This window comes from Mauremys reevesii, linkage group 2 (assembly GCF_016161935.1).
Source record: "Mauremys reevesii isolate NIE-2019 linkage group 2, ASM1616193v1, whole genome shotgun sequence".
Classification (NCBI taxonomy): Eukaryota; Metazoa; Chordata; order Testudines; family Geoemydidae; genus Mauremys; species Mauremys reevesii.
In genome coordinates, this window is record NC_052624.1 from 149,963,453 (window position 1) to 149,989,464 (window position 26,012).

At 44.1% G+C, this 26,012-nt stretch overlaps 1 protein-coding gene across 18 annotated transcripts in view; it reads left to right on the top strand.

The window, feature by feature from the left end:
• The window catches only part of AAK1 (AP2 associated kinase 1), a 129,436-nt gene that overhangs the window by 60,804 nt on the left and 42,620 nt on the right, over positions 1-26,012 (top strand). For all 18 annotated transcript variants that reach the window (XM_039523764.1, XM_039523762.1, XM_039523761.1 and 15 more), the window contains exons 6-13: positions 6,196-6,317; positions 8,263-8,344; positions 12,215-12,347; positions 14,154-14,257; positions 16,327-16,406; positions 18,612-18,766; positions 19,529-19,788; positions 22,151-22,375. In XM_039523764.1, the coding sequence (XP_039379698.1) occupies positions 6,196-6,317; positions 8,263-8,344; positions 12,215-12,347; positions 14,154-14,257; positions 16,327-16,406; positions 18,612-18,766; positions 19,529-19,788; positions 22,151-22,375 (1,161 nt within the window). The remainder of the gene's footprint in view (positions 1-6,195; positions 6,318-8,262; positions 8,345-12,214; positions 12,348-14,153; positions 14,258-16,326; positions 16,407-18,611; positions 18,767-19,528; positions 19,789-22,150; positions 22,376-26,012) is intronic.

Below are 26,012 nucleotides of genomic sequence, written 5' to 3' on the forward strand. Positions count from 1 at the left end.
TTAATGAGTTAATTCATTCTCTCTCTCTCTCTCTCTCTCTAATACGCACACACACAATTGAAACTGACTGCTATGGGCTAGTTTAATATCACTAGATCATCAGTGAGGTTTCTACATCAGAAACCTTGCTCCTCTTTAATGATAAGATTACGCCCATGGGTCAGGGAAAAAATCTGACCTCCTCTGCCTTGGGACATGAACACAAAGTTTAATATTAGTTTTACTGTAGCCCCTAGAAGTGCTAATCAGAGTTGGGGACCAGAAATACATACATGTAGCAAAAACACAGTCTCTGCCCAAAAGAGCTTGCAGAACAACCCACTTTTTGAGAAATCTAGATTGTGTAGGTATTGAAATAATGCAGGAAAATGTAGGCATCAGCCTAGAAAAAGATAACTCCATTGCAGCTGCTGCACATCCACAGTGTCACCACAGTCTTCGGGGTTTTTCAATTAAAAAAAATACTGTCTCTTTTTATTTAAGAACAATGAGCCTGTAAACATGTCTAAGTACACAGTTGCAGTAAATACAGTCATAAAACTGTGAAAGGTACACTGTGGTACAACACTTACTTAGATTCTGAGCTGTTTGGCACAGGGACCATCTGTTTTGTTCTGCACCTAACACAGTGGGACCCTAGTCCATGATTGGGGTCCTTAGGTGGTGGTGGTGGTGTTGTTGTTTTGTTGTTACAATATTCAGTAAAAGCACTTGGGGGATGGGAAATATATAATATAATGAAAAAGAAGAGAGGGCCCCGGTGGTGGTGGTGGGGGGAGGAAGCCTCATTTAAGAAAAAAGGAAGGGGAATAAACTTAAAGCAGGATCAATCCACAAATACAATCAAATTGTTCCTTCTGATCTTTATATTTATTCATCTCATGAAGTTTTGGTTAATGTCAGCCATTGTGTTGTGCAGGGCTTTAGGGTGCCTCTCCAAGGTATTTAATTTGTTTTTGGTGGTTCATGATACTTCACGATAATGCTCATATTTTATTCACAATTGATGCTGTGCACCAGATTCTGGTGCTACTGATTTTACTATTCTTCTCAAGGTAGTCTCATTGATTGTAGCGTGGTAAGAGGTCTGAATATGGCCGAATATAAAACTTTTAAAGTTCTCCATCTGTAAAATGCGGATAATGACATAGGTGCTAGCACTAAGGGTGCTGCTGCGCCCCCTGGCTTGAAGTAGTTTCCATCATATACAGTGTTTACAGTTTGGTTCAATGGCTCTCAGCACCCCACTATACAAATTGTTCCAGCGCCCCGGATAATGATACTGATTCCTTCATAAAGCGCTTTGAGATCTACAGATGACGAGTGAGGTACTATGTATGTATTTACTCTAAAAGACTCCATATTGTGAATTCAATTCTAGCTCAATACAATGAGACTTTGTTGGCACAACAAGTTATACCAGTCTTGTCGAAGTGTAAGAGAAGACTGACCCCCTCAGGTTAGGGGGGTCAGTCTTACTGTATTTGGGGTTGGAACCCTTGTGTCCTTTGTCAATGCTGTTAATTCCCAATGGGATGGCAGGCTGCTGTGTGGCACAAAGCCATCTCTTTGTATTTGTGATACACACGTTTACGGCCGTACTGTGTTTATTTACATATTATACAATAACTGGCATTGTGTGTATATTGATATAGGTGCATACTTATTACCACAGGGCATTTCAAAACCTGTTTCAGGTTTCCATTTGAGTGAGAGTATCCCCAGCATGGTCCTGAGGCGTTCATTCACATCCGGCTCTCTTGCAGGCTGGACTGGGTGTTCTCTAATGCTTTCTGTTTTCTTAGTATCTCTCTGCTGCAGACGCCCCTGGTTTTACAGTGAACCCTTCTCACAGAGTCCCCGGGCGATGCTCTAGAACTGCTCCCCACAAAGCTAGTCAGGACTTTGGGGAGCCCCCTCTCCCTTGGAGCAGACTATCTTCAGGGCAAGAAGCTCACATGTCTTCACCTCCTGGGTCTCTCCTTGGAGCATTCAGCATGTGCCCCTCCGTGCGCCTCCCACAGCGAGTCCGCTCAGGCAAGGTCCTGGGGAAGCCAGAGGGGTCCCGCACCTCCACTTCGCAGTCAGACGTGACTCTTAGCCAGCCAGTAAAACAGAGGTTTATTTAGATGACAGGAACACAGTCCAAAACAGGTCTTGCCGGTACAGACAACAGGACCCCCTTTAGTTAGGTCCATCTGAAGCTCCAGGGAGGCCACCGCCCCGTTGGGAGGCCCGAGCCTCCTCGGGGCTTCCCTCCATTTTCCAGCCAGCTTCCAAAAAACTCCCAAACCCCCTCCAGCCCCTCCTCTCTTGGCTTTGTCTCTTTCCCGGGCCAGGAAGTCACCTGATCTCTGTCTCCACCTTTAGCATCCCCTGGCAAGGGGAAAGGGCCTGGCCTTTTGTTGCCAGGTGACAGAGGGTCAGCCAGAGCTGAGGCACCAACACAGTATTCAGAGGAAACATTAAAACCAGTCCCACTTCGTCACAACCCTGTTTAGGGGAAAATATAGGCTTCATGCCTAAAAGAGAGCAAGTCTTTCCTGAAAACTTCTGCTTTAGGGACCCAACGAGGTGGGTGGTAGGAGAATCCTAGCAAGGATTTCCATAACATCACTAATGATGTTAGTGTGGTTCTCCCCCGGTGTGGGGGAGGGCTGTGAGCAGATTTGCGGGGCCTGCTAAGCAGGGCGAGCATTAGACTTGCTGGGGCCCAAGGTAGAAAGCCGAAGCCCCACTGAATCCGGCTGAAGCCCAGGGTCCCACCACCCAGGGCCCCACCACCCAGGGCTGAAGCCGAAGCCTGAGCAGTGTAGTTTTGTGGGGGCCTGTGTGGCATGGGGTCACAGGCAATTGCCCTGCTTGCTACCTGTTAACGCCGACCCTAGATTTTTATACTCAGAAAAGCCGTTATTGTGGCACAGGTGAGCTGTGGTGTTATAGTATGTTGGTGTGGGGCTTAGAAAGAAAAAGGTTGAGAACCCCTGCTCTACACAGTTCCTGCACAGGCAATTTTTTGTATAACTTGTCAATATTCAGCCTCCTCCTCTTCTTCTTTAGCTCCATGTGACTCTCATTTTCTAAAGCACAGGTCAGCTCCAAGCTCCCTTTAATGATAAACCACATGCTCTTTCAAACGATACTTCTGTTTAGTCCAAACCCATTCCAAACTCCAGACTTGTAAAGGAAGCGGAATTGTCAGAGGCACTGCTTGTTTCTGCTGTAGCAGAGATGTAGCAGGTGATCGTAAAACACCGCTCTGATCAACACAGATGATGATCTAAACACAGGCTCTTTTGGCCTTATTGAGCTATGGAATAGTCAGAATCTGTTTGCTGCCATACTAGTGTTATGGATTTCTACCTTTTTTGGGGGGCGGGGGAGACAGGACACTAATTCTCTGAATATCATACTTCCGATGGAGTGTGACTAGGCAGTCTGAGTCTCTGTTGGATAACAGTGCATCTGATTTATTCTCCCCGCTTCCCCAGCTCACCACCTACAAACATCTGTCTCAGGATTTTTTTTTCATGTCTTCAGTGTTCAGCCTAGTGATGCATATTTGTTGAAACTTTACTATAATAATTAAGCATGATCTTGGCCATGGTGATAGTATTCCAAAATCATAATACTTCCACAGGCTATGGTGGTGTGCGGCTTTTTTGCTATAAAATAGTACAGTTAAAATGTAACTAGTGATTTTTGAGGGGGGGTTAATATTTGAATGCCTAGCTTGAGACCCCTTAAAGGGCCCTGTTGCTTAGAAAGCACTGAGCACCCATGCTCTGAAAATCAGCCCCTTTCAAGGTGTCTGTCAAGTACCCAAAAATTAAAGCACCCCAAATCACTTAGTTAGATTTGATACTGTTAGGCCATATTAAGTGCAACATGCAAGGTCTGAAGCTATGGCTTTCTTTAGAGATGTAGGTGATAGGTACCTATTACTTGTCAATTAAAAAAAAATACTGATCTATCCCACTTCCTCTACCCTCACCCCATTACCTTTTCTCTTGCTGCATTAGCAGGGAGCAGTAACTGCCTCTGAATCCAAAGTTAAAGGCAATGTCCTTTGGCTAATGAGGCCAAAGCAACCCACAGCTTTCCCACATCTGTCTCAGTTTTGGACTGTAAATGTCTGACTGTAGAACCGTTGAGTTCCCACTGACTTCATCTAGAGTTCAGTGCTCAGCATCTGTAATAATCTGGTCCTGGTTGTCGATAATTGATCTGAACAAAAGCGCTTCCTGCCTGGTTTTGAAACAAACCATCCATTCTGTTGGCCCACCAGTCAGCAACAGTCATTCATTTCTCATCAGAATTACTTTATTTTCTTTGGAAGCTTATTGAAAGGGGGTCAGAAGAAACCTGCATGTTCCCGATGCCACCATAATAAACCTTGCTAGATGCTTCAGTGCACAACAGTGTAGGAATTCTCCACAAGCTAAAGTGGAGGGTCTCTCAAGGAAATGTTTACAGGGTATTGCCTGGAATAAGGAATAACTTGGTTGCTGTAGCTCTGCTAGGTAGAACAGCTGTGTACAGTGCATTATTGAAAGCAGATGGATGTCAGTGGAGGGGGAGGGGTGTTACGAGCATGGATTAAGCAAGCCAGCAATTTTTTTCTTTCCCAGCCGCAATTGTTGTAGGCTTTATTTTCTTCTGTTGCTTAAAATGCTCCATTTTTAAAGATCATCTTTGAAGGGAAGTTCCTTTTTAAAACCGTTTTGTTAGCTAATACATTTGTACAATGGCATTGGACGTCTAAAGCAATGCATCTTATGTAGCCATATGTCCTCCAGTCCCAAGGTATCTGAGCACCTCTCAGGGCTTTAATATATTTATCCTCACAACAGCCCTATGAGGTGGTGCAGTGCTACTCTCGCCATTGGTACAGATGGGGTACTGAGGCTTAGAGAAGCCAAGTGACTTTCCCAAGGTGTCTCACAGAGTCTGTGATGGAGTGGAGAATTGAACAGACATCTCCTGAACCTAGGTTAGTGTCCGAACCCTGGCCTATCCTTCCTTCTCTATCGCTCTCTTTCTCTATTTCCATCTGTGTTGAAAGGGCTAAGTGTGAGGGAAGGCAATGGCTCTACTGGTTTGAAACAATACCTGGATAATCCTAGTGTTTTGGCAATGTTTTTAAATATTGGGAGTAGCCAGAGACAAACCCTGTGCCCATCATAAATGTTTCAGTATCCAGTTGTATGGCTTTGGCCTATCAAATACCACTTGTAAATGCTAAGCCTTTTGACAGCCTGCATGAAAATCAAGCTGGATAAAATTCAGTGACAATCCTGTGATCAACGTAGCCCATGGTCGAGAAAGGAACTAGGCTTAATCTAATGGGCCTAGTTCTGCAAGCTAATTTGTGGGAAAGACATTGCTCGAGAAGGCTGGAGTCCGTGTTGGTCATGGGCTGATGCACTCTGATAGTAGACCTAAGGTATATATGTTGTGTGCTCAGATCTTATTTCGTTAGCTATAACCATTGCATACTTGGTACCCTATATTTTCTACGCAGAACTTGTATAAACAAAAACGAGTAGTCCGGTGGCACCTTAAAGACTAACTGACAATTCAAATTTAAGGTTCCACCGGACTCCTTATTGTTTTGGGGGATGCAAACTAACTCTGCTACCCCGCTGATACTTGTATAAGCAAGGATTTTTTTTTTAATGACTAGTTATTTATGGGTGCACAACTCGAGGCACCTTTAAAGGTCCTGATTTTTTCCCCCCCCTTTCCCCACAGGCCCGTCTTAAGCATCTCTTGTTGAGCACACCAAATTAAAATTCACTATTGAAAATGTAGGTCACAGCAATTGAAATCTATTTAGGCACTTCAGACAACTAAGACACACAGTCACTGTCCTGAAGAATTGACAATCTTAATGGAGACAATACAATCTGTTTGTGGGGTTGAGGAGCATGAAAAGGGGCATGTGGGGAAGGGTTGCTGCTAGAAAATGGTCTTCCGTGTGACTCCCCCCCCCGAGGTGTGCATGGATCTTGCTGGTTTATATGGTTATTCTTCCCCTCTTTATTATAAGACTGTGTTTCTATTTCAAACTTATCTAGTACGTGTGCTGTAGAATCTAAAAAAAACCAATATTCCTCTTGCTGTGGCTATAGAAAATGAGGAGACATCTTGTTTAATGCAAAGAAATGGATGTTTGGTGTGCAATGCTTCTAGGTTGAAAATATCCTGCTACATGATCGTGGCCATTATGTCCTGTGTGATTTTGGAAGTGCCACCAACAAATTCCAGAACCCTCAAACTGAAGGAGTGAATGCAGTAGAAGAGGAGATCAAGAAGTAAGTGTCTCTTTCTTTCTCTTTCCGCATATCTGTTAAAGTTGGTACATGAGCCCCACGTCTCCCATTCTCTGTCATCTTTCATTTGTAACCAAGATGTTGACTGCCCCTTCTGATTGGTCCATGATGCCAGCCTCTGTCGCCCACCTGCTAAAGTTTTAAACAAACTCCTTGTGCCCTTTCTCCCATGCTGCCCCTCATGCTTCTAAACCTGCACAAAGCTACCTCATTATTCTCCCTCTGAGCTCTCCTTAAAACTCTCCTTTGTCACGATACCTACCAAAAAACATGACCACTGTTAGGCTGCTGGTGTGCTGAGACCGCTGTCTAACGTGGTAACCAATATTGTCTCATTGTTCCCCTGACATTTTATTTGTATCCATCTGTTGTCTCTTGTCTTAAATGTAGACTGTAAGCTATTTGTGGTAGGGTCTGTCTCTTTGTTCTGTGTTTATGCAACACCTAGCCCCATAGGGCCTTGATCCTAGTCCTGCTGCTGTGGTGGTGGTGGTGATAATGATAATGCTAACCTGTGCATAGGTCTAAGCATGGTAGTTTGGATGCTTTACGGATGAGGAAACAAATTACTCCAGAAAGCCAGGAAATTGCTTTTAGACCAATAGAACCCTTGTATTGACAGATACAGTGGTCTATATTATGGGGGTCAGTATGTCTCAGTGCCTCGCTCCTGGGGTTGCGAGGCAATGAATATGACAAAATAGTCCCTGACCCACCATAGATTACTCAGCAGTGACTCTTACGGTTGCCTTAAAAAAAATGTGGCATTGGGCTCTGAAAGTGTTCATCTGGGGCTTGAAAGGTGGTGGCTGCAAAGTGGGGTCCCAAGGAAGCTGTTAAGAGGGGAGAAAAGTTGGGTGATCCTGTAGCAGGTCCTGAGTCAGGGAGGTGGTGGTCGGGGCAGGGGGGAAGATATGTGGGGGAAAAGAAGGGACAGAGAATGGGAGACCTGGGGTCTCTTGGCTTAAAATCTCTATTGAAAATGCTTTTTGATTACTCGAACACTCCCTGACTATAAAATCACATGCTAGGAATTGCATGAAAATAACTAAACCCTATGAAAAGTGAGTCCTTCCTGCATCTCACATGTACAGCTGTTTGACCTCGATTTTTATAGCGCTCCTAGTCTTGCAATGCAGTCCAAGCCTGTTTGCACACTTATTGCTAAGCTGGCAAAAGAAGCCGGCCCTGTGCCACACCTTTCCATAATCAAGGTAAATAGCACACAAGACCACAGCATCCTTAAATCAAGGTATCCACCCTCATACAAAACCTCATTATTAGAGATCTTTTAGACTGTCTGACTCTTGCCAGTACTTTAGTTACAACTGCTGCAGTTTTCAATTACCATTTGTTTTTATAAAGTACTTTTCCTCCTGTTCACAATACCTCTGAGCAGAACTCCCAGCATGGAAGCCTATTTATTAGAAGCCACACTTTCAGTTACAATGACTGGATTTTGTCCAAAGCCCCGGGAATGAAGACAGTGCAAGGGACACGCAGCTAACAACCTATGTGGAATAGCAAGTTAACATTCTGAATTTTTGTATGTTACTAGCTCTGATTTTTAAGAGGGTTGGACTTTTTTGTGAGCAAACTCTTGGCTGTTAAAAGGGTCTTGCAATATCCTTGTTTCTCTGGAAAGTTTGTGGGAGTGGTGGGTGGTGTGTGTGTTTGTTTTTTGTTTGTTTTTAAAATATAACCAGCTTCATTCTATCCTATAAAATACTTCAACCTATAAAATGCACTAGAAATCCTTTTGCTAGTTTAGAACTTCAGCACCTAGCGCATTTCTGTTTTATAGAAAAGTGAAATTTGAATTGTTGGGGTGTGCGGAAGGGAATCCTGTATAATTAAAATGAATGGATTTCTGTCCCCAACTCACTACCCTGTGACTTCCATCAACTAACAAAGCTTTCTCTTGTAGGTACACCACATTATCCTATAGAGCACCAGAAATGGTCAACCTGTATAGCGGCAAACTTATTACTACAAAAGCAGATATATGGGTATGTATAAAACCCACTCAAAATTCACGTAACTGACTTGCGGCCTTGAATAAAAAACTTAGATTACTTGGCAACTATTGGATATACCTAAACAGTTAGTTAGATAAAAAAAACTGTTTTGACTAAGTTCTGCATAGAGAGAGCCTCCATTTGATCTTTGTGTTGAGTTATGTCAAATGATAGTGGCCAGTTCATGAAACATGATTGCATCTCTGCTCTACTCCCTCTTATGATGCTTTAATTCAGAGATGTATGACATTTAGTGGTTGCCGTTTGTACACAAGTGTGAATCCGATTACACTTCCCATGAGTGCGCAACCTAGCATTTTTTTTTGTTTGGGTTCAAATAAATCCCCAAACTGGAACAGATCCAAAGCTACACCTGGTTTTGGGTCTTGACCACATAAAATCAAAGCTATACTATATTTTTTAAAAAAAATGTCTGACATGGGTTCCTACCCGAGACAATAATTCAGCCCTGGATTCCCAAACCTGGCCGGAGTTTTCGGTTTGTAGGAAAACCAGATTTTTCCTCATTAAGGTTTTTCAGACCTCTCTTTCTAGCGATGACTTCTAAACCTGTTTGACTTGCTGTCCTGTTGAAGGTGAAATGTGACTGTTGAGCAATGTGTGCCCATAGAACCTAATAAAATACAGGCGGTTTCTCTTTTTTCACTCTTTCTGATGTGAAGATAAGAAAATCTTGTCTCTGGTTGTCAGCATAATGGTGATTCTGCAGAAGTAATGAGTAGAAGGAATGGAATGGCTTAGTTTAAAGGTTACGCTTGGGTGTACCTAACTGCTTTGTAAAGTTCTGAGTTAGGAAACAGTCAGACAGTAACCGCTGAACTATAGCCTCAACTGCTCTACATATACAGCTCAATTTATATGAGAGGAAGGAAAACTGAGCACAGTACATTCTGCTGTGAAAGAGGCCATTTTCCTTGCTATGAGCTCTGTCCTGCAAAATCCTGTGCGCGCACATAGTCCTATTGAGCTTTTCATTCTGCTGTGTTCAATTGGAGCCCCTATAGGGCTGGGGCCTGTGTGTTGTGAGGAGCCTTTGGCTTGGGAGGCAGTGGACAGGGCACTGGACTGGGAGTTGACTGGAAATTGCATGGCTGTGACACCATAAAAGGGAGCCAATCCGGGGAGAATTTTTCCAATGTACGCTCGGTGCAAGGTAGCCCCCTATAAGTCCCAGCGTAAAGGGCAACCCTGCAGGGGTCTGAGGTGGCTTTGCCAGCTAGAGGCAGACTAAGATGGCCCCCTTCAGTAGCTCAAAAGCAGAAGGGCACAAAACTTGCCACAAAAATGCCACCCTAGAACCCTCTTGGGCAGAATTACTCCCCAGGTTCTATTCCTGGCTCCTCTACTGACCTGCTGTTTGACCTTGGCCCAGTCGTTGACCTTCAGTGTCTGTTTCCTTACCATCCTTTGTCTTTCCTGTCTCCTCAGAGCGTACCCTTTCTGGGGCAGGGCCTGGCTCTTGGGGCAGGTCTATGCCTCAGACCTCTGCCAGAATAGCTCTGTCAGGGGTGTGATGAGGTGTGATCCCTGACAAAAGCTGGGTTGCCAGAAGCCTCTAGTGCAGGCATAGTTATACCGGCCAAACTGGGCTTTTCCTGGTATGGCTCGGGGAGGAATAGTCATGCCCTACGAAGCATGGCATTACTGATATAGTTGTGTCTGTCCTAGGAGTGCTTTGCCAGTGTAGTGTAAGGTATACTCCTCTTTAACAAACCATATTGTCAAACCTCCACATTTTCTGAACCCTTCCTTGTCCCCGAGCAGGAAATGCATGAAATACATGGGGGGCGGGGGGGATTGGGACAAGGAAGGGATTTGGATAATGCAGAGGTTCAGGTAACAGAGCAGACCCCAGGCCAGGACTGTAAGGAGGACAATGAGCCTGCAGCAGTGGGGGAGGCCATCCTGTGGCAGCCAGCCTTGTGCAGCCCCTCTGTCACAGGAGCAAATAAACTGGGCAGAGCAGAGACCACTGGCCAAGACTGTGATGAGAACATGTCCCCGGCCACAGAAGAGGCCACCCTGCTGCTGAATGGCTCCTGCCCTCTCGAGTGTCTGAACTCCTAATACCCGAATACAATCCATGTCCCCCCACTAGTCGGATAGTCGGGAGTATACTGCACTGGTATTCCCATACTGATGAAAGGCTTCTAGTGTGGATGTGGTCATGCTGTGTTTGTACAGTACCTAGCACAATGGAGCCTGTAAGTGTTACTGTAATAATAATTGCGTGCCATAAAATCCATGCATTTCATGTAGCTATTTCACAAATTGCATTTTAAAAAATCCAGAATTAATGTTGAAGAAGAACACAATTTCATTACGATACCTTCCTTCATATTCTTTATATGCAAAAGCCAATCATACAGCATCTGAGGTTAGGAAGAAACTTTTCCCCTGTGCAGATTTTGTTACAAAATTGCCCCTTTTGTGTGACTTTAGCATCTTCTGAAGCAGCTAGTCCTAGCTTCTGTCAAAAATGGGATCAGGACTGACTGGACCATTTGTCTGATTATAGTCTGACAATTCCCTGAGACCATCCTGCTTTATTTAACCTTCTTTGCCCTGTATTTCACTTACTACTCTCTGTTTTCAATGAATACAAATTTAATTTGGCCTTGTCTACACACTGATTTAGTTCAGGTGGAACTATTTTGGTTAGGGCTGTCACATTTTAGCAGTTCAATTCTAGCAGTACAACCCCCAGTATGGACTCAGTTATACCAGTATCCAAGAGTTCATACTGGTATAGCTTCAGGAAACTCTTATATTCGTATAACTGCATCTACACTACGGGTTTGTCTGCACAAACCATCCGTTTGTGGCAAGCTTGTGCATGAATCTATCCTTGGCTAGCCTGTTGCAGACTAACTGTCCAGATGGACCCAGCTGATGCGCATTAGCAGTTTGTTACTATGCTTTGATTTAGTTCCTTTTCTAAGAGGACTAGATCGAAGCAGATCAACGAACTATCAGCAGAATTCACACGGACAGTTAGAGGGCGGCAGGCTAATGTGGGGTAGATTCACACCCCAGGTTGCTGCCAACTAAATGTGCATGTAGATGAGCCCTAAGAGGGTTTTGCCAGTTTGTTTATCCTGGTGTGTTTAAAGCTTTCTAGGGTAGATAAGGCCTACCTCTTTTCGGGACTATGGAGCGTTTTAAAAGTAGCTTGCAGCTGTGATTAGACCTTGACCTAATGAGGCTGATTTATGACAACAGAAATTGATCTAGGTCAGAGAAATCATTGTAGACAATCCTCAGCCAGAAGAGAACCTTTGTATTGTGAAACTGTTCTTTCTGCTCGGAACAACCCTCCCCACCATGGGGGACAATGGCAAATGTGGGTGAAGATTTTGATTTGAAGCGCCTACAACTTTTTGGCCACCTACCTGGCCCAACACATCTGAAGTGTATATTTAGATTAATTTGAAGTTGGGACCAAACAGCCATATCTCCCCTTCATGTACATATTGATATGCAGACTGAGGCGGTGTTGTGGCTAATAGTGTGTGTGCAGGGGGTCTATCTTAGGTACTTATCTGCCCTCCATTTTCATAATATCTGATCACCTCATGTTGTTGTAATGTATTTATCCTCACACGTATCAGGTAGGGAAGTGCTATTATCCCCATGTTACAGAGGGGGAACTCTAACACAGAGAGGCTAAGTGACTTGATCAAGGGCATGCAGGAAACCTGTGGCAGAGCAAGGAATTGCACCCTGTTCTCTTGAGTGCCAGGCTAGTACTCTGACCATTGGACCATCCATCCTCTTTAATCTATGGTGGCAGTGGTTACTGTTGGCTAAATATTTCCTATTGTTTTTTCCTCTCTTTAGGCCCTCGGTTGTTTACTGTACAAATTGTGTTACTTTACTTTACCATTTGGGGAGAGTCAGGTGGCAATTTGTGATGGAAACTTCACCATTCCGGACAACTCTCGCTACTCCCAAGACATGCACTGTCTCATACGTGAGTATATCTGTTTCAATAGCAGAGTTTGGTTCCATATTACAAATAAAGCTCTATTGGTTTTTATAATTCCCAATTATTAGAGCTAAGGACCTGGAGTGTGTCTTCTCTTTCAAAAAGACCTGTTCACATGCAAGGATGAAGCAAATGAGTTTACAGTCATTTAGAAGATGGCTGTGCCAAAGATGGTTATGATAGTAGAGTTTCTATTTGGATGGACTGTGGTAACCTATGTGGAAAACTAGGGAAATAGAAAATCATTTGGTTTAAGATTGCTACAGAAACTTGCACAATAAGCCTGTTTATGCAAAAATGTTTCTCCAGTAATAAGTCTGTTTGCATAAGAAGCTGAAAAGAGCCACAGTGACCTAGGCCTGGTCTACACTGGGGGAGGGGGAGTCGATCTAAGGTACGCAACTTCAGCTACGTGAATAGCATAGCTGAAGTCGAAGTACCTTAGCTCGAATTACTTACCCGTCCTCACGGCGCGGGATCAACGTCCGCGGCTCCCCCGTTGACTCTGCTACCGCCACTCGCTCCGGTGGAGTTCCGGAGTCGACGGGTGCGCGTTCGGGGTTCGATATCGCGTCTAGATGAGACGCGATATATCAAACTCCGAGAAATCGATTGCTATCCGGCGGGTAGTGAAGACATACCCCTAGACTAGTGATAAGATTTTATTTTCTGTGAACTGAGAAACAGAAGTAAAATGATTATAAATAACCCACTGACTCAAGTGACTGTGCAATTAAGCATACAATGCCTTACTCTCAGCAAAGCTGGAATATCTTGCCTGCTTTCAGTAGAGCATTTGGTTTTCCCAGCTATGAGTGTGAGTAACGCAGACTCCAACATGTTTTCAAAATAAACTGGTACTTCTCCACTGTTCCGTATGCCCTGGTTTGAGCAGATATTAAAACTGTTAGTGCTTTAAGTCAGTTTATGCAGGGGACAAGTCAGTGCAGATGTCCTTCAGCTACTCTCTCAAGAAACTTGTAAAGTTTTCTATTGTCATTATTGTAGGGGCTAGAAGCCTCAACTGAGATCATAGCATATCAGGGTTGGAAGAGACCTCAGGAGATCATCTAGTCCAACCCCCTGCTTGAAGCAGGACCAACCCCAACTAAAACATCCCAGATCAGTGCTCCATTGTGCTAGGTGCTGTATATACACATAGCAACAGCTGGTCCTTGCTCCAAACAGCTTTTTTCTAAATAGACAAAATAAAGGGTAGGAGAAAGTATCTATATCCCTGACTTACAGTTGGAGAACTGAATTATAGACAGGGGAAGTAACTTGGCCCAAGGACATACCAAGAAGTCTGCCGACTTTTACTGTAAGTGCACGATTTAAAAGTTCCATTGGTAGATGAATATGCTTACCTCGGTTTGCTTGGGAAAGTAAACTGACTTGGTATTTTAATGAAGGAACTACGGCTGCTCCTGCTCCCACTGATGTCAAGAAGAAGTTTGCTATTGACTGTAATGGGGCTTCATGATTGCAATTAAAGACTTCTTGGACACCTTGAACCACAACATGTACGCTGTATAACCCCAGCAGATCCAGTGCAAGATTTGGTACTCGGGGTCTATATGTGTAGAATACATAAAATCGCAGCGGAATAAGTACACAGTCTCTTGAGGTGTGTTAAAGATTTGCTGCCTTGCAATCCAAACTTGACCTGGAAGGTGTGGCTCATATATCATGTGCAAATCTGGCAGACATTAGCTACATGATTATCCATGAATCTGAATCTTCTAATATTCGGCACTGAAGTCTTCTGATTTTTTTTTTTTTTTTTTTAAGGATATATGCTTGAACCAGACCCCGACAAGAGACCTGATATTTACCAGGTCTCCTACTTTGCATTCAAGTTAACAAAGAGGGAGTGCCCCATCCCAAACGTACAGGTGAGTACCCAGGGACCCCTTCAGTGGAGTTGGGGCTGGAATCCATCTGAAGGTTCTTTGCGCTATTATTCCTTATCTCAATTTAATTTAGGCTGCTGGAGAAACCCATTGCTTTAATTTAGTTTGTGGCTCTGGGGTATAAGAAGGGCAGATTCCTTGCCTGAGACAACTAGGAAACAGTGCTTGCACAAAGGATACATCCTACCTAGTGAGTAACACAGGTAGATGGTAGATTAAAAGCTTTCTGGGGAAGATAACTAGCAAAGTGCAGGAAAGGAAGTAATTTTGCTGTTTTCATGGTGGCATCCATCATCATGTCTAAAAGCAGCAGCAGAAGGGGTGATGAGATTTGACAGCTTCTAAATGATGTGAAAATGCGGGAGGCTAGGAAGGATAAATCTCTGGAGGTCTGGTTCTACAGGCCCAAGAAAAATCAGCAAACACACTCTGGCTGAGTTTTATCAAAGGAGGTAGTGAAAACATGTCTCTTGGCAGGAGAGAAGGGGGGATGCATTTAAGTGCCCTTCTTTTATGTGCACTTCAGTTTTGGTACAGGAGCAAAGGCAGATAGCAATGATGCAACCCAGAAAGAGGACAGCCCATGGGATTCCACGCATGTTGCAGTAAAGTACAATAGAGTGGTTATAGAGAGGCGGTTTCTGTGTGTTGCACTAAACCAGCAATGACTCTCTAGTCATTAATGTCTTGTGGTATTGGGAGGTAGGGGTGTGGGGAAGGGTTGGGATGCTGCCCATGTTGTGTTCTGTAGATATTGGAAGCCTGTTCATTGCAGGTGTAAGGGAGGTGGGGAAGTTCACCGTACATATATACATACATACACACTCTTACTCACTTTTGAAAGTTTCAACCTAATCAGACCCATTGGAGGGGGCTCAAGTTAGAGTCCCCCCAAAAATCAGTAGCTCCTCTTGAAAATTTAGGCCTTCGTCTTTTTCAGCTGATTCTTAAGCAACATAAAATGACTATGTACTCATGGTATTTACGTGAGCATAAGTAACAATAGAAATATTGCAGGGCTACTATACAAACAATTGGTGGTGCAACTCGTTTGTGTGAAAAATGGGGGAGACCCTGAATATTAGGAAAACTGGCCTATTGCATCAGTGGGTTCCCAGGCCTATAATTAACAGAAGCATATGCGGTTTGGTTTGGTCTGGTTCCCCACTCCCCATAGATGGTTTTTTTTTTTTCTTTTTTTTTGTTTTGTTTTTTTAAATCAGCCCTGGCAAATAAACTGGGCATGGTAGTAAATAAGTTACCAGCATGAGGCTGTGATGGGGAACTTCTGTAGAGGTGTATATGTACATGGCAAACTAGACCACGCTTGTGAAACTGATTTCCAGGCTAATTCTTCATAGCATATGTAATCTTTACTACAGTTGGGTTTGTGACTATAGTCTGGTTAACTGAGATTAGCCAAATTCCATTTAAAATGTGCAGTAAATCTAATACAGTCGTCTGATATTCTTGTTAGAATCCAATTGAAAACTGTAGTTTACAGGTGCTTTATACTGTATTAGGGATATTTGGGTGGTACCCAACTTTCATCCAGTTGCCTAAAGATAATGGTTTGAAGACTTGCTGGTTTTCCATTCAGCTTCTGATTTATATTTCTCTTGTTTGGGGCATATGTTCAACTTTTTATTTTGTCATAATTAACATACATAAACTTTCCATACAAATATTAACAAATCTTATCCATTATCTTTATTTGTTACCTTTTTAAAATACCCATTTGTGTCATGTCCACCTTCTATTTGTATATTTGTGTTCAAATTCCACAAATGGTAACCAGACATTATAAAATTGACTTGGTCCTGATTTATAAGGTTGTCTGTCACTTTTAACATTGGAAGGGTTTCCATACTTCATTTCCCTAAGCTATTAATGATGGGGTAGTTGTCATTTTCAAAAATGATGTAACTTGACTGACTTAGGATCCTAAATTGCATTGCTTTTGCTGAGGCTCTTTTTTTGCAAACTTTATCTATAATCCTGCATGATTTCCACTTTGTGTGTAGTAAACCAAATGGTTTTTGGATTTTCAGAATTCTCCAATCCCTGCTAAGCTCCCGGAACCAGTGAAAGCTAGTGAAGCAGCTGCAAAAAAGAGCCAGCCAAAAGCCAGGTAAGAGCATCTGTGTTTAACATGTTTCTCTTTTCATCTGTGTCTTTTCAGATTTTGAACTGTGTTTCCATTAAAAAACCACCACTGTTACCTTTTGGCTCACACTGTAGAAAATAGACTGAGGTTTTTACTGTGATCCTGGGACTTGTAATTTAAAATAAAAATGACTATTAAAGTGAAAGGCAGCAAATGGTAAGATGAAAGAGTTCTTTCCCCGTACGCACAATGCTGTGTGTGAGTCAGTTGCTAGATTTTTGTAAACTAATGGCACTGTTTCAATGTAGCAGCTTGAAGTTCATATGCCAAAGCTTTATCAGTCTGTACTGCAGCATCTCTATTAAGGGCTTTATCCAGAGTCTATTGAAATGAGTAGAAAACTCCTGTTTACTTCAGTGGCCTTTGGGTCAGGCCCCCAGAGTATAAACCTGCAGAGCAGCCGCATCAACTTTCATAGATTTTAAGTCCAGGAGGACCCAGTACGATCTAATCTGGCCACCTGCAAAACGTGGGCCTGACGACTTCAGCCAGAGCTTCTGCTGGAACTAGAACATATCTCTTGGAATGACAATCGGCAAAGATCTGCAGACTGCCAGGGATTGAGAATCCACCACATAGGGAGCATATTGCTGTAATGCGTGTCATTCTGCTCCTTGATGTTCTAATAACTTCGCTAAGAACATAAGAACGGACATACTGGGTCAGACCAAAGGTCCATCAAGCCCAGTATCTGTCTTCTGACAGTGGCCAATGCCAGGTTCCCCAAAGGGAATGAACAGACAGGTTATCATCAAGTGATCCATCCTCTGTCACCAAATCCCAGCTTCTGGCAAACAGAGGCTAGGGACACCATTCCTGTCTAATAGGTTCATCAATGGCTATCTTCCATCGCTTGTTGTGTCATGACTCAGGTCAGACTTCAGGGCACTGAGTGTGTCTTTTATATTTACTGCAGAGTGTCTAGTATATTCATAGGCCCTATGTAGATAACAATCAAACACTGAAAGAATGCCTCTTGTGATGCAATCTACCTAGCAGCAATTAGCCCCAGAAGTTTCTCTTAGTATTATTTTTATACCCGAGCTTCAATAATAATAAAGTAATTTCTTATCTAGCTCAGCGATCAAAAATACTGAAAGGCGTTAAGCTGTCTTGAGCGCCTCAGGGCACAATAATGCCCTGCGGGTTTGCATTATTATGGGATGGTAAATATGAAGGGAAAAATACAAGTACCTGATGCTTCGGTTGAAACCAACACAGCTCGGTAAGAGTACTTTTTAAGATGCCAATCTATACAGTTCTGCTAAAGGATGCCAGCTGCCATAAAGTGAATTCATTATGCTCTTCATCTGCTCTTCCATAAATCTATAAAAAGTCCAGATTTAAATAGTATGTTGTGTCAAACATTTGAATGCATTAAGCAATTTTGACACGATCCAGCTCTCCAGCAAGATGAAAAGCCATAATCACAAGAGAAGGCAAAATGAATGTGCTGGATTAATTTTGCAAGTGCATTTGTTTCAACTTCCAAATGACTTGCAGTATCCTGCGTAGGAATGACTCGTGTATATTTGCTCCAGTGTCTCTTTCACTTTGATTATTCGCTTGCTACTTAAGCATTGTTGGCAGCAGTCGGAGCAATGTCATGTGCTACCTTCCCCAGTTTGCACTGTCATGGAGGGAGTTCCACAAACTAGGTAAAGCAGCAGATTGGGAATCAGGAGGTATAGATTCTGTTTCCTTCTCTGCCACTGCCTGGCTTGGTGACCTTGGGCAAGTCCCTTCCTCTGTCAGCGTCAGTTACTCTCCCCTTTAAAATGGGAATAATGGTACTCTCTGATCTTGGTAAAACACATTGGTATCTACTGATAAAAGCACTACATAAATATTAAGTAATAACAAGATTATTCTGTAAAAATACTATTACTGGCCACTGGACTAGAATGTTGGTTTGCCTGAACTTTGCAGGTAAATTTAATTCTTTGTTCCTTAGCCTTATTTAATGGGACGCTAACTGGCTTTTGATGTAAATGGCTCTGATTTATGGTTACCTTATGTCTGTCAGACCTATGTAACCATAGCAGTTTCGTGCCTTGGGAATCACTATCTGTGGTGTTCAGTAGCCCAGTAAAACATAGTTTTTAATTCAAGCAGCTAATTGGAAGCAGCTTATCTTCTATTCATGTTTTTGTTTTTCCTCCAATCCAGGCTGACTGATCCCATTCCTCCAATGGAAACCTCCATAGCTCCACGTCAGAGACCCAAAGCAGGACAGACACAACCCAACCCTGGAATTCTGCCTATTCAGCCAGCCCTCACCCCTAGAAAGAGGCCCACGGCCCAAGCAGCCATCCAGCCACAAGGTGGGTCGGAGCCGCCATACAAAATCCACAGAGCAGAACCTGAGCACGGTCAGAAGCTCCTTGAATTTGCCTAATAAATTCATTCCAACACTTCAGTCCTAGGGCAAAAATCCCATAGAACTGAGTACAGAGAGAACCGATAGTCTTACAGAAATTAAACAGGCTTCTAAGGAAGTTTAGTCTAAGAACTAGAGCTAGCTGGTACCTTTTCCAATGGCGGGGGGTAGTGTTTTGATGAAGAATGGTGGTGGTTGGGATTTTTTTTTTTCCAGCCACCAAAACTTTTTGCCAAAATCTTTCATCCTGGTCAACAGTTTCTAGTTTGTTTTGATGTTTTTGTTTCTTGTTTTAATGAAAACTTAAAAATACTTCTGGTAAAGTTTTACAATTGATAGTAAAATATAATCCCCCCCTTTTTTGTTTGCGCTGCGCCAATAGTGTTTTTGGAAACTTTTTTTTTTTTTTCATTTTTGTCAAATGGAATTTTTCACAGGAAACTTACAAAAACCCTAAATTCCCTGTGAAAATCATTGGTGCTGTCCGACCTGCTCTGAGAATCTGGACAGTCTAACTGAGAACCGATGGATTTTTGGAATCCTCCTATACAATTCCCTATTAAGTCCCCATGGATGCTCCTGAAGAACAATAAGATGCTCCCTCTCTTTAGGACTCTTCTCTAAGGGGAGGCTGAGTGTAAGCATTGTTCCTGTACCCTGCTTGAGCATGCTCTGATCTCTGTGTACGTCGTCTTCCCCCTCTTAGTTGCAGGCCCTGCTGCTTTGGGTGGTGGTCAGCCCTCACTTCCTGCAAGCGTTCAGCAGCCCAAAGCGCCACCTCCGCAAACTCAACCACAGCCTGCCCCTCAGCCCCAGCCCAAGCAGCCGCCCGCTCCTCAGCAGACCCCAGTAGCCCAGCCGCCAGTCCCTTCTACTCAGCCGCAGGCCACGCCTCAGCATCAGCAGCAGCTCTTCCTGAAGCAGCAGCTACTGCAGCAGCAACAGCAGATGATGCAAGCTCAGCAGGTAAGCATGGCCGCTTCTCAGTGCGTCTGGCACCTGTATTAGACCATGGTGCCACAAGGTAGCAAGTACAGCTGTCTCCAACCTACTCTCAGCAGAGGCACAGAAAAGCATGAGAGGATTGAGGGGGTTTCTTTATTCTCTCTTCTGTTATGTTAGCGCCTTGAGTCATCAGCTGCTATCAGGGCCTCATTGGGTTGTGCCATGTAACTGAGCGGGGAACAGCCCTGAAGAGTTCACAGCGTAAATAGGCAAAGGGTGGGATGGAGGATGAGGAACAGAGAGGCAAAGTGAGTTGCCCAGGGTGTCTCAGCAGTGAGAGAGCTGGGGACAGAACCTAGATCTTTTGATTCCTAGGCCACAGCCCTACCCAGGGAGTTTAAAGTAGGCTGCTTGGGTTTAGTGAAGTTGGAATTCAGCCAAAAAAGTGCTGTGATGGCCTTCATGACCTTCAGTGGCAGGACCTTGCCTTGGCCTTACGTGTCACTTTTCAATAGCACGGTGACTACTAATGCTGCACACTGATTTGCTGGTCAAAGAACATTCATCAGGGGTCAATTGATTGCACCATTTTGGGAAAGTTTCTCTCCTCCTCCAACTAGAGAGATGAGGTAAAATCTTCTATTGGACCAACTTCTGTTGGTGAGAGAGACAAGCTTTCAAGCCACACACAGCTCCTCTTCAGGTCTGTGTTAAGCACCATGCAAGCTCGAAAACGTGTCTCTTTTACCAACAGAGGTTGGTCCACTAAAAGATATGACCTCACCCACCTTGTCTCTCTAACTTCCTGGGACCAACATCACTGCATACAACAATGGAAGATCTTTCTCGGCCAATCACCCACTTCCATAACTAGCCAGAAAAAGTTCACTGAACAAATAGCATTGGACGGCCTGAACAGTGGGGTGTTTTGGTGACCAATTGCCATCATTCGACCCAGCATGAGAAAAGCACCCATCCATTGACTCCTCAAGGCTGCTTCTTGCAATCTGTGCAGATACCTATGGAGTGTTATAGTCCCGTTGTCTTGTCCTTTGGCCAAGCTGTATGTATTAAATTATTCTACTCTCGTCATTTGGCCCTGGTAGTCCCCTTCTGTTGCATCAAAGAGTATCATTCCAGTAACTGTGTGTGCAGGAGGAGATGCTAAGTATTGGCTTGGGACTCAGACTAAGAGTGGGGGCGAAATTGCTATGTGTTGAAGCTGAGACGGTTTTGTTGCTGCTGTTAGTTGTTAGTTCATGTTATGGTAGAACAGAACAGTGACAACTGTGAGAGTGGGACCCTATTGTTCTGGGTGTTATACAAACATAGGAGAGACAGGCTTTGCTGTGAAGAGCTTAAGTGAGTTCAGGATACTGAAGCCTTTGCTTAAAAGTGATCAACAAAGGGTAGAGGGCAATTTTGTGCTCCCTCTGACACACCAAAAAACCCTAGCATAAAGAAAGCCTGAAGGGTTGAACACTAGGCATTCAGACCTGGTTTTCCTTGGTCGACTCTATGGTGACCAGAGATCCTGTGTAATTCAGACATGGCGAGAGACTGAGGGCTTGTCTAGGTAAGGGAAACTGGCAATACTGTGATGACGTTGCTGTAACTATAGCACACGTTATAGCTTGCACTGATAGACACCGTACGTTAATGTCCAATGGGAGCCAGCGCAGGTGGAAAACTCCCTGTTCAAGATGGCCTGATTGCTAAGCAGGGGGAGGACGATTATGCTGGATGTGTCTACTCGGCAACTAGACACCTGCAGCTGGCCTGTGCCAGCCAAGTCAAGCTAGCAGGACTTGGGCTGCAGGGTTGTTTCAGTGCTATGTAGACTTCTAGGCTAGAGCCCGAGCTCTGGGACCCTGGAAGGTGGGTCCAAATCATAGAATATCCGGGTTTGAAGGGACCTCAGGAGGTTCTCTAGTCCAACTCCCTGCTCAAAGCAGGACCAATCCCCAACTAAATCATCCCAGCCAGGGCTTTGTCAAGTCTGACCTTAAAAACCCCAAGTTCAAGCATTGTGAGCCTGAGTTGGCTCGCACAGGCCAGCTGCAGGTTTTTCTTTGTTGTGTAGACATACCCAATATAAGCCCAATGCCTAACTGACACGGGGTAAAGGGAAGCCTCTGTTCAACTTGAACAGGTAGGTGTGTTGACTCAGGGTCACGCCATGGAGATACCCAGTAAAACAAGGAAAGAGGAGACCTTCATCTTTAACATTTGATCAAGGTGGGAAGGAATAGAAAATGTTTCTACATTTTAGGGCACTAATCCAGCTTTCCAGTAGCCCTTTGCAGATGGCCTCTAAGTCATCACCCCTTGTTTTTTATTTCCCCAATTGCCATGGCTCTCCATTTTTGTTACGGTGCCACAGTTCCAAGCGATGCAGCAGCCAGCCATGTCGCAGTTTCAAGTGATCCAGCAGGGAGCGCCGGCGCAGCAGCAACTGATGCAGAACTATTACCAGCAGCAGCTGATCGCGCAGCAGGCAGCCATGCAACAGAAGACAACAGTAGTGGCGGCTCAGCCAAAGCAACAGGCTCCAGTGCCGCAGCAGCCACAGGCTGCAGTCCAGCCAGCACCTGTGCAGGAGCAAGTGGTAAGAACCAGCGAGGCCTTGAAAGCTGCAGAGAAGGGAGTGAGTGGTGGGGAGGAGAAGGAATGGAAATGCAATATAAGTGCTGCTCACTGGAGGAACTCAAAGCACTTCCCAGGCACAAACCAAGCTCACAACCTGCCTGGCTAGTTGTGTGGGGGACATGATCCTGGTTTTTTTTGTTCCCCAGGATTCAACCCAGAAGGGCTAGGGAATAAGGTGTTCTTAGGAGGCCTGCAACTCCAGTACTTGGTACCAAGCTCTAGCTGTCAGAGCCAGTCTTGCTGCTTCTAAGGTGCTTTCCAAGAGACAGGTTTTGTTTGGGCTTTTTCCTACCAGTAGGTGCTGAATTCTCTGTGGAAACTGCCCCTCGGGTATACCGAAGTTTGGTCTTCTGTAACAGAGCAGTGTAGGTTGAGGTGAGAGAAGGGAGGAGAATAACTTTTTCCTCTCTTGTACAGAATATACTTAACCTGCATTAAGTTTCCCTGAATACATATGGCAAAGCTGCTCAACCCTGCATGAGACAGGCATCACATGCATTTCCCGGTTTTGGAGGAGGTGGGTGTGGACGCACAGAGATGGATACTGCAGGTCAGGAAAGATGGCCTGCCAAGTGTGACTTCACAATCCAGCCTGGGACTTGGGAAACCTGAGTTCAGTTCCTTGCTGTGCCACAGACACTCTGACTTGGGCAAGTCACTTTGTCTCTCTGTGCCTCAGTTCCCCCTCTGTCCAGTAGGGGTAATAGCACAGCCTGCTTCACGGGAGTGTGTGAGGATACCGCTGTTACAACTTTGTGAGGTACACCGATACTACAGCAGTGGGGGTACTATCTAAGACTGGAGTGCAGGATTCCTGACTCCTAGCCCCTTGATCTGAAAATCTGGTTGAACAATGTGCCCCATTAGGAGCCGGCAGATGTTTTTTCCTATGATGTCATCTAGACATGTTTATGCAGAGATAATGCTAACATTGGTATAAAACTGATGTGTTCTCTCCTGGAGTGGGCTGACCAAGGTCAGTGAGTAGTGCCCACTTCATGTGCCAGCATTAGTCTCCTAAGCAAAGATTGTCAAGTGACTAGAATTGAGTGCCCCAGCGGATGCTTTAGGGACATGGGTGTGGGTGTTTTGTATTTTTCCCCAGAGGGCAGGTGCTAAACACTCCCTGAAAATCAGTCCACTGAGGCATCGTAGATTGCTAGATTCCAAGGCAGGAAGGCACCATTGTGATCATCTAGTAAACATGGGCCATGAACGTGGGCATCTGCCAACTGAAGCACCCACAATCAGGAGTCACTTCCGAGACTCTTGGCCCTAGTTTTCTTGAAGCCTTGATTGGAAAAAGCAGGTACAAAAAGGGCAGCCTTCCACTCTGCCTTGATTCTGGGGGGTGGGGGTGGGGGTGTTTTTTGTGTTTTCTGGCTCTATTGAAAGGGAGATTTTACAACAGATTGTAAACACACACACACAAAAAAAAGTCCATCCATGTTCCCAATCATCTACGCACATATATCCAAAATGAGTGCTCTTTACTTGATGGGAAATAGGACTTTCCTTGCAGCGAGGCGTGAGAGCAGATGGCTGTCCACTCATTAAAGACAGGGGAGGTGTGCCAGAGAGCGTGATTCTCCCGTTAACAAAATCTCTCTGCAGTTACATCTGGTCTTTCATTGCTGCCCAAGCCTATTCATTCTTGCTTGTCTGTTGGGGAGTGGAGGACCATCACTTCAATTTTGTTTGTGCATGAAAAGAGGATGCACTCAGTTTCTGTGCTATATCGTGTACACATAAAAAGTAAGTGGCATTATGTAAACCAGTTCTACTAGAGAATATTTAATTCCAAATTAAGGGCCAAATCCTGCTATCCTCATAAGTAAGCAACTCTCTTCGGGCCCAGATCTTCCCTGATGTAGTCTCTGTGAAGCTGATGGAATGTCACCAGAGTTATTTGGCCAATGGACTTTGTCAGAATTACTCCTATGACCAAAAGCTGGGGCAGTGTTTCTCTCCGCCCCCCCACCCCTTACGGCTGTATCATACTTGTCTCTGTTACCTGCGTGTTTAATTTTCATGTTTAGCTGGACATTGAATAGGAGACATAGTCACAAATCTTGTTTTCCTGAATTTGCTAGGTGACCTTGAGCAAGGTGTATTAGCTCTTTGCCCCCCATGTGGGTCTGATCCAAAATCAATGAGGAGTTTGACAATTGAAATTTGAATGGGCTTCGGATCAGGCCTATTATTATCTAGCAGAGAAAGGTATAACATGAGCCACTGGCTTGGAGTTGAAGTTAGACACATTCAGGCTGGAAATAAAGCATACATTTTTTCAGTGTGAGTAATTAACCGTCAGAACAGTTTACTCAGGGTCACGTGTAGTAGATTCCCTACTACTGGCAATTTTTTAAATCAAGGTTGGATGGATATGGATAAATATATAAGCTGCTCTAGGAATTATTTTGGGGGCGTTCTCTGGCCTATGTTATACAGGAGGTCAGACTAGATGATCACAATAGTCCCTTCTGGCTTTGTAATCTATGAAAGATTCCACTCCCCTTACAGGAGAAAATTCCTGAGACTTATTAAAGAGCCTTTCTGAAGATTCCTGGAGATCCTTTGACACAATTCAATTACATGAAAATCATCTTAACTTTAATAAAACAACCCAGCATGAAAATTCCCCCCATCCCCAAAAAGGCGAATCACAACTGATGCATGCAGTACAGTTCCCATTTCTACAGAAACCAGGAAAAAGCATTAATTGTCTCATTTAAAAAATGAGCAGTGAGATGACATCTCTCCATATCAGGTTCTCTCAGCAGAGTATCAGAGGGGTAGCCGTGTTAGTCTGGATCTGCAAAAGCAGCAAAGAATCCTGTGGATGCATCCGACGAAGTGGGTATTCACCCACGAAAGCTCATGCTGCAAAACGTCTGTTAGTCTATAAGGTGCCACAGGATTCTTTGCTGCTCTCTCACAGAGAATGCCAGGCTTGGCCCCACCAAGACCTTTTCATGTTGCATAATTGTTTTGATATTACAAGCCATGTACTTTTCTGCCGAGATTCCAGTACAACCCGTCCCTCTCTGAACACAGTGTTTCTCTGTGACCTACAGAGAACGACATGAGGTGGGTGCATTGGAAATGGTCAAGACCAACTCACTTCTCACTGCAGTGCGATACTATGCTTAAAATGAAGCAGATGAAGGAAAAGATTGCTCTTGATTGCCTTCCTCTGCCACTCTGAGCATGTGACCCTGCAGCAATCAAACTCCATGCTGGGTGTGTGCTTTTTTGTTTTTGTTTTGTTTTTTATTCCGGAGGAACAAAGAGGGAAATGTCTCTTTCCTGGTTGAAGATGGACCAAGATGCTGCTGCTTACTGGAGCAGAGGCAGAACAGAAATGCCCGGACTTGGGAAATAAAATAGACTTCCCATCTCTTTCCACACCCCAGTTTTTCCCTTCTAAAATCGGGATTGAGCTACAGCTGGATTGTGAAATCACACTTGGCAGGTTGACTTAAAAACCAAGTGGTGACAGATCGTGCTATTATTGAACATCATAATCTTTTTTAGTGGGTGTACATGTATATGTATCTCGCAGGAGTGACGCGGTCAAAAAACAAAACTAGTTT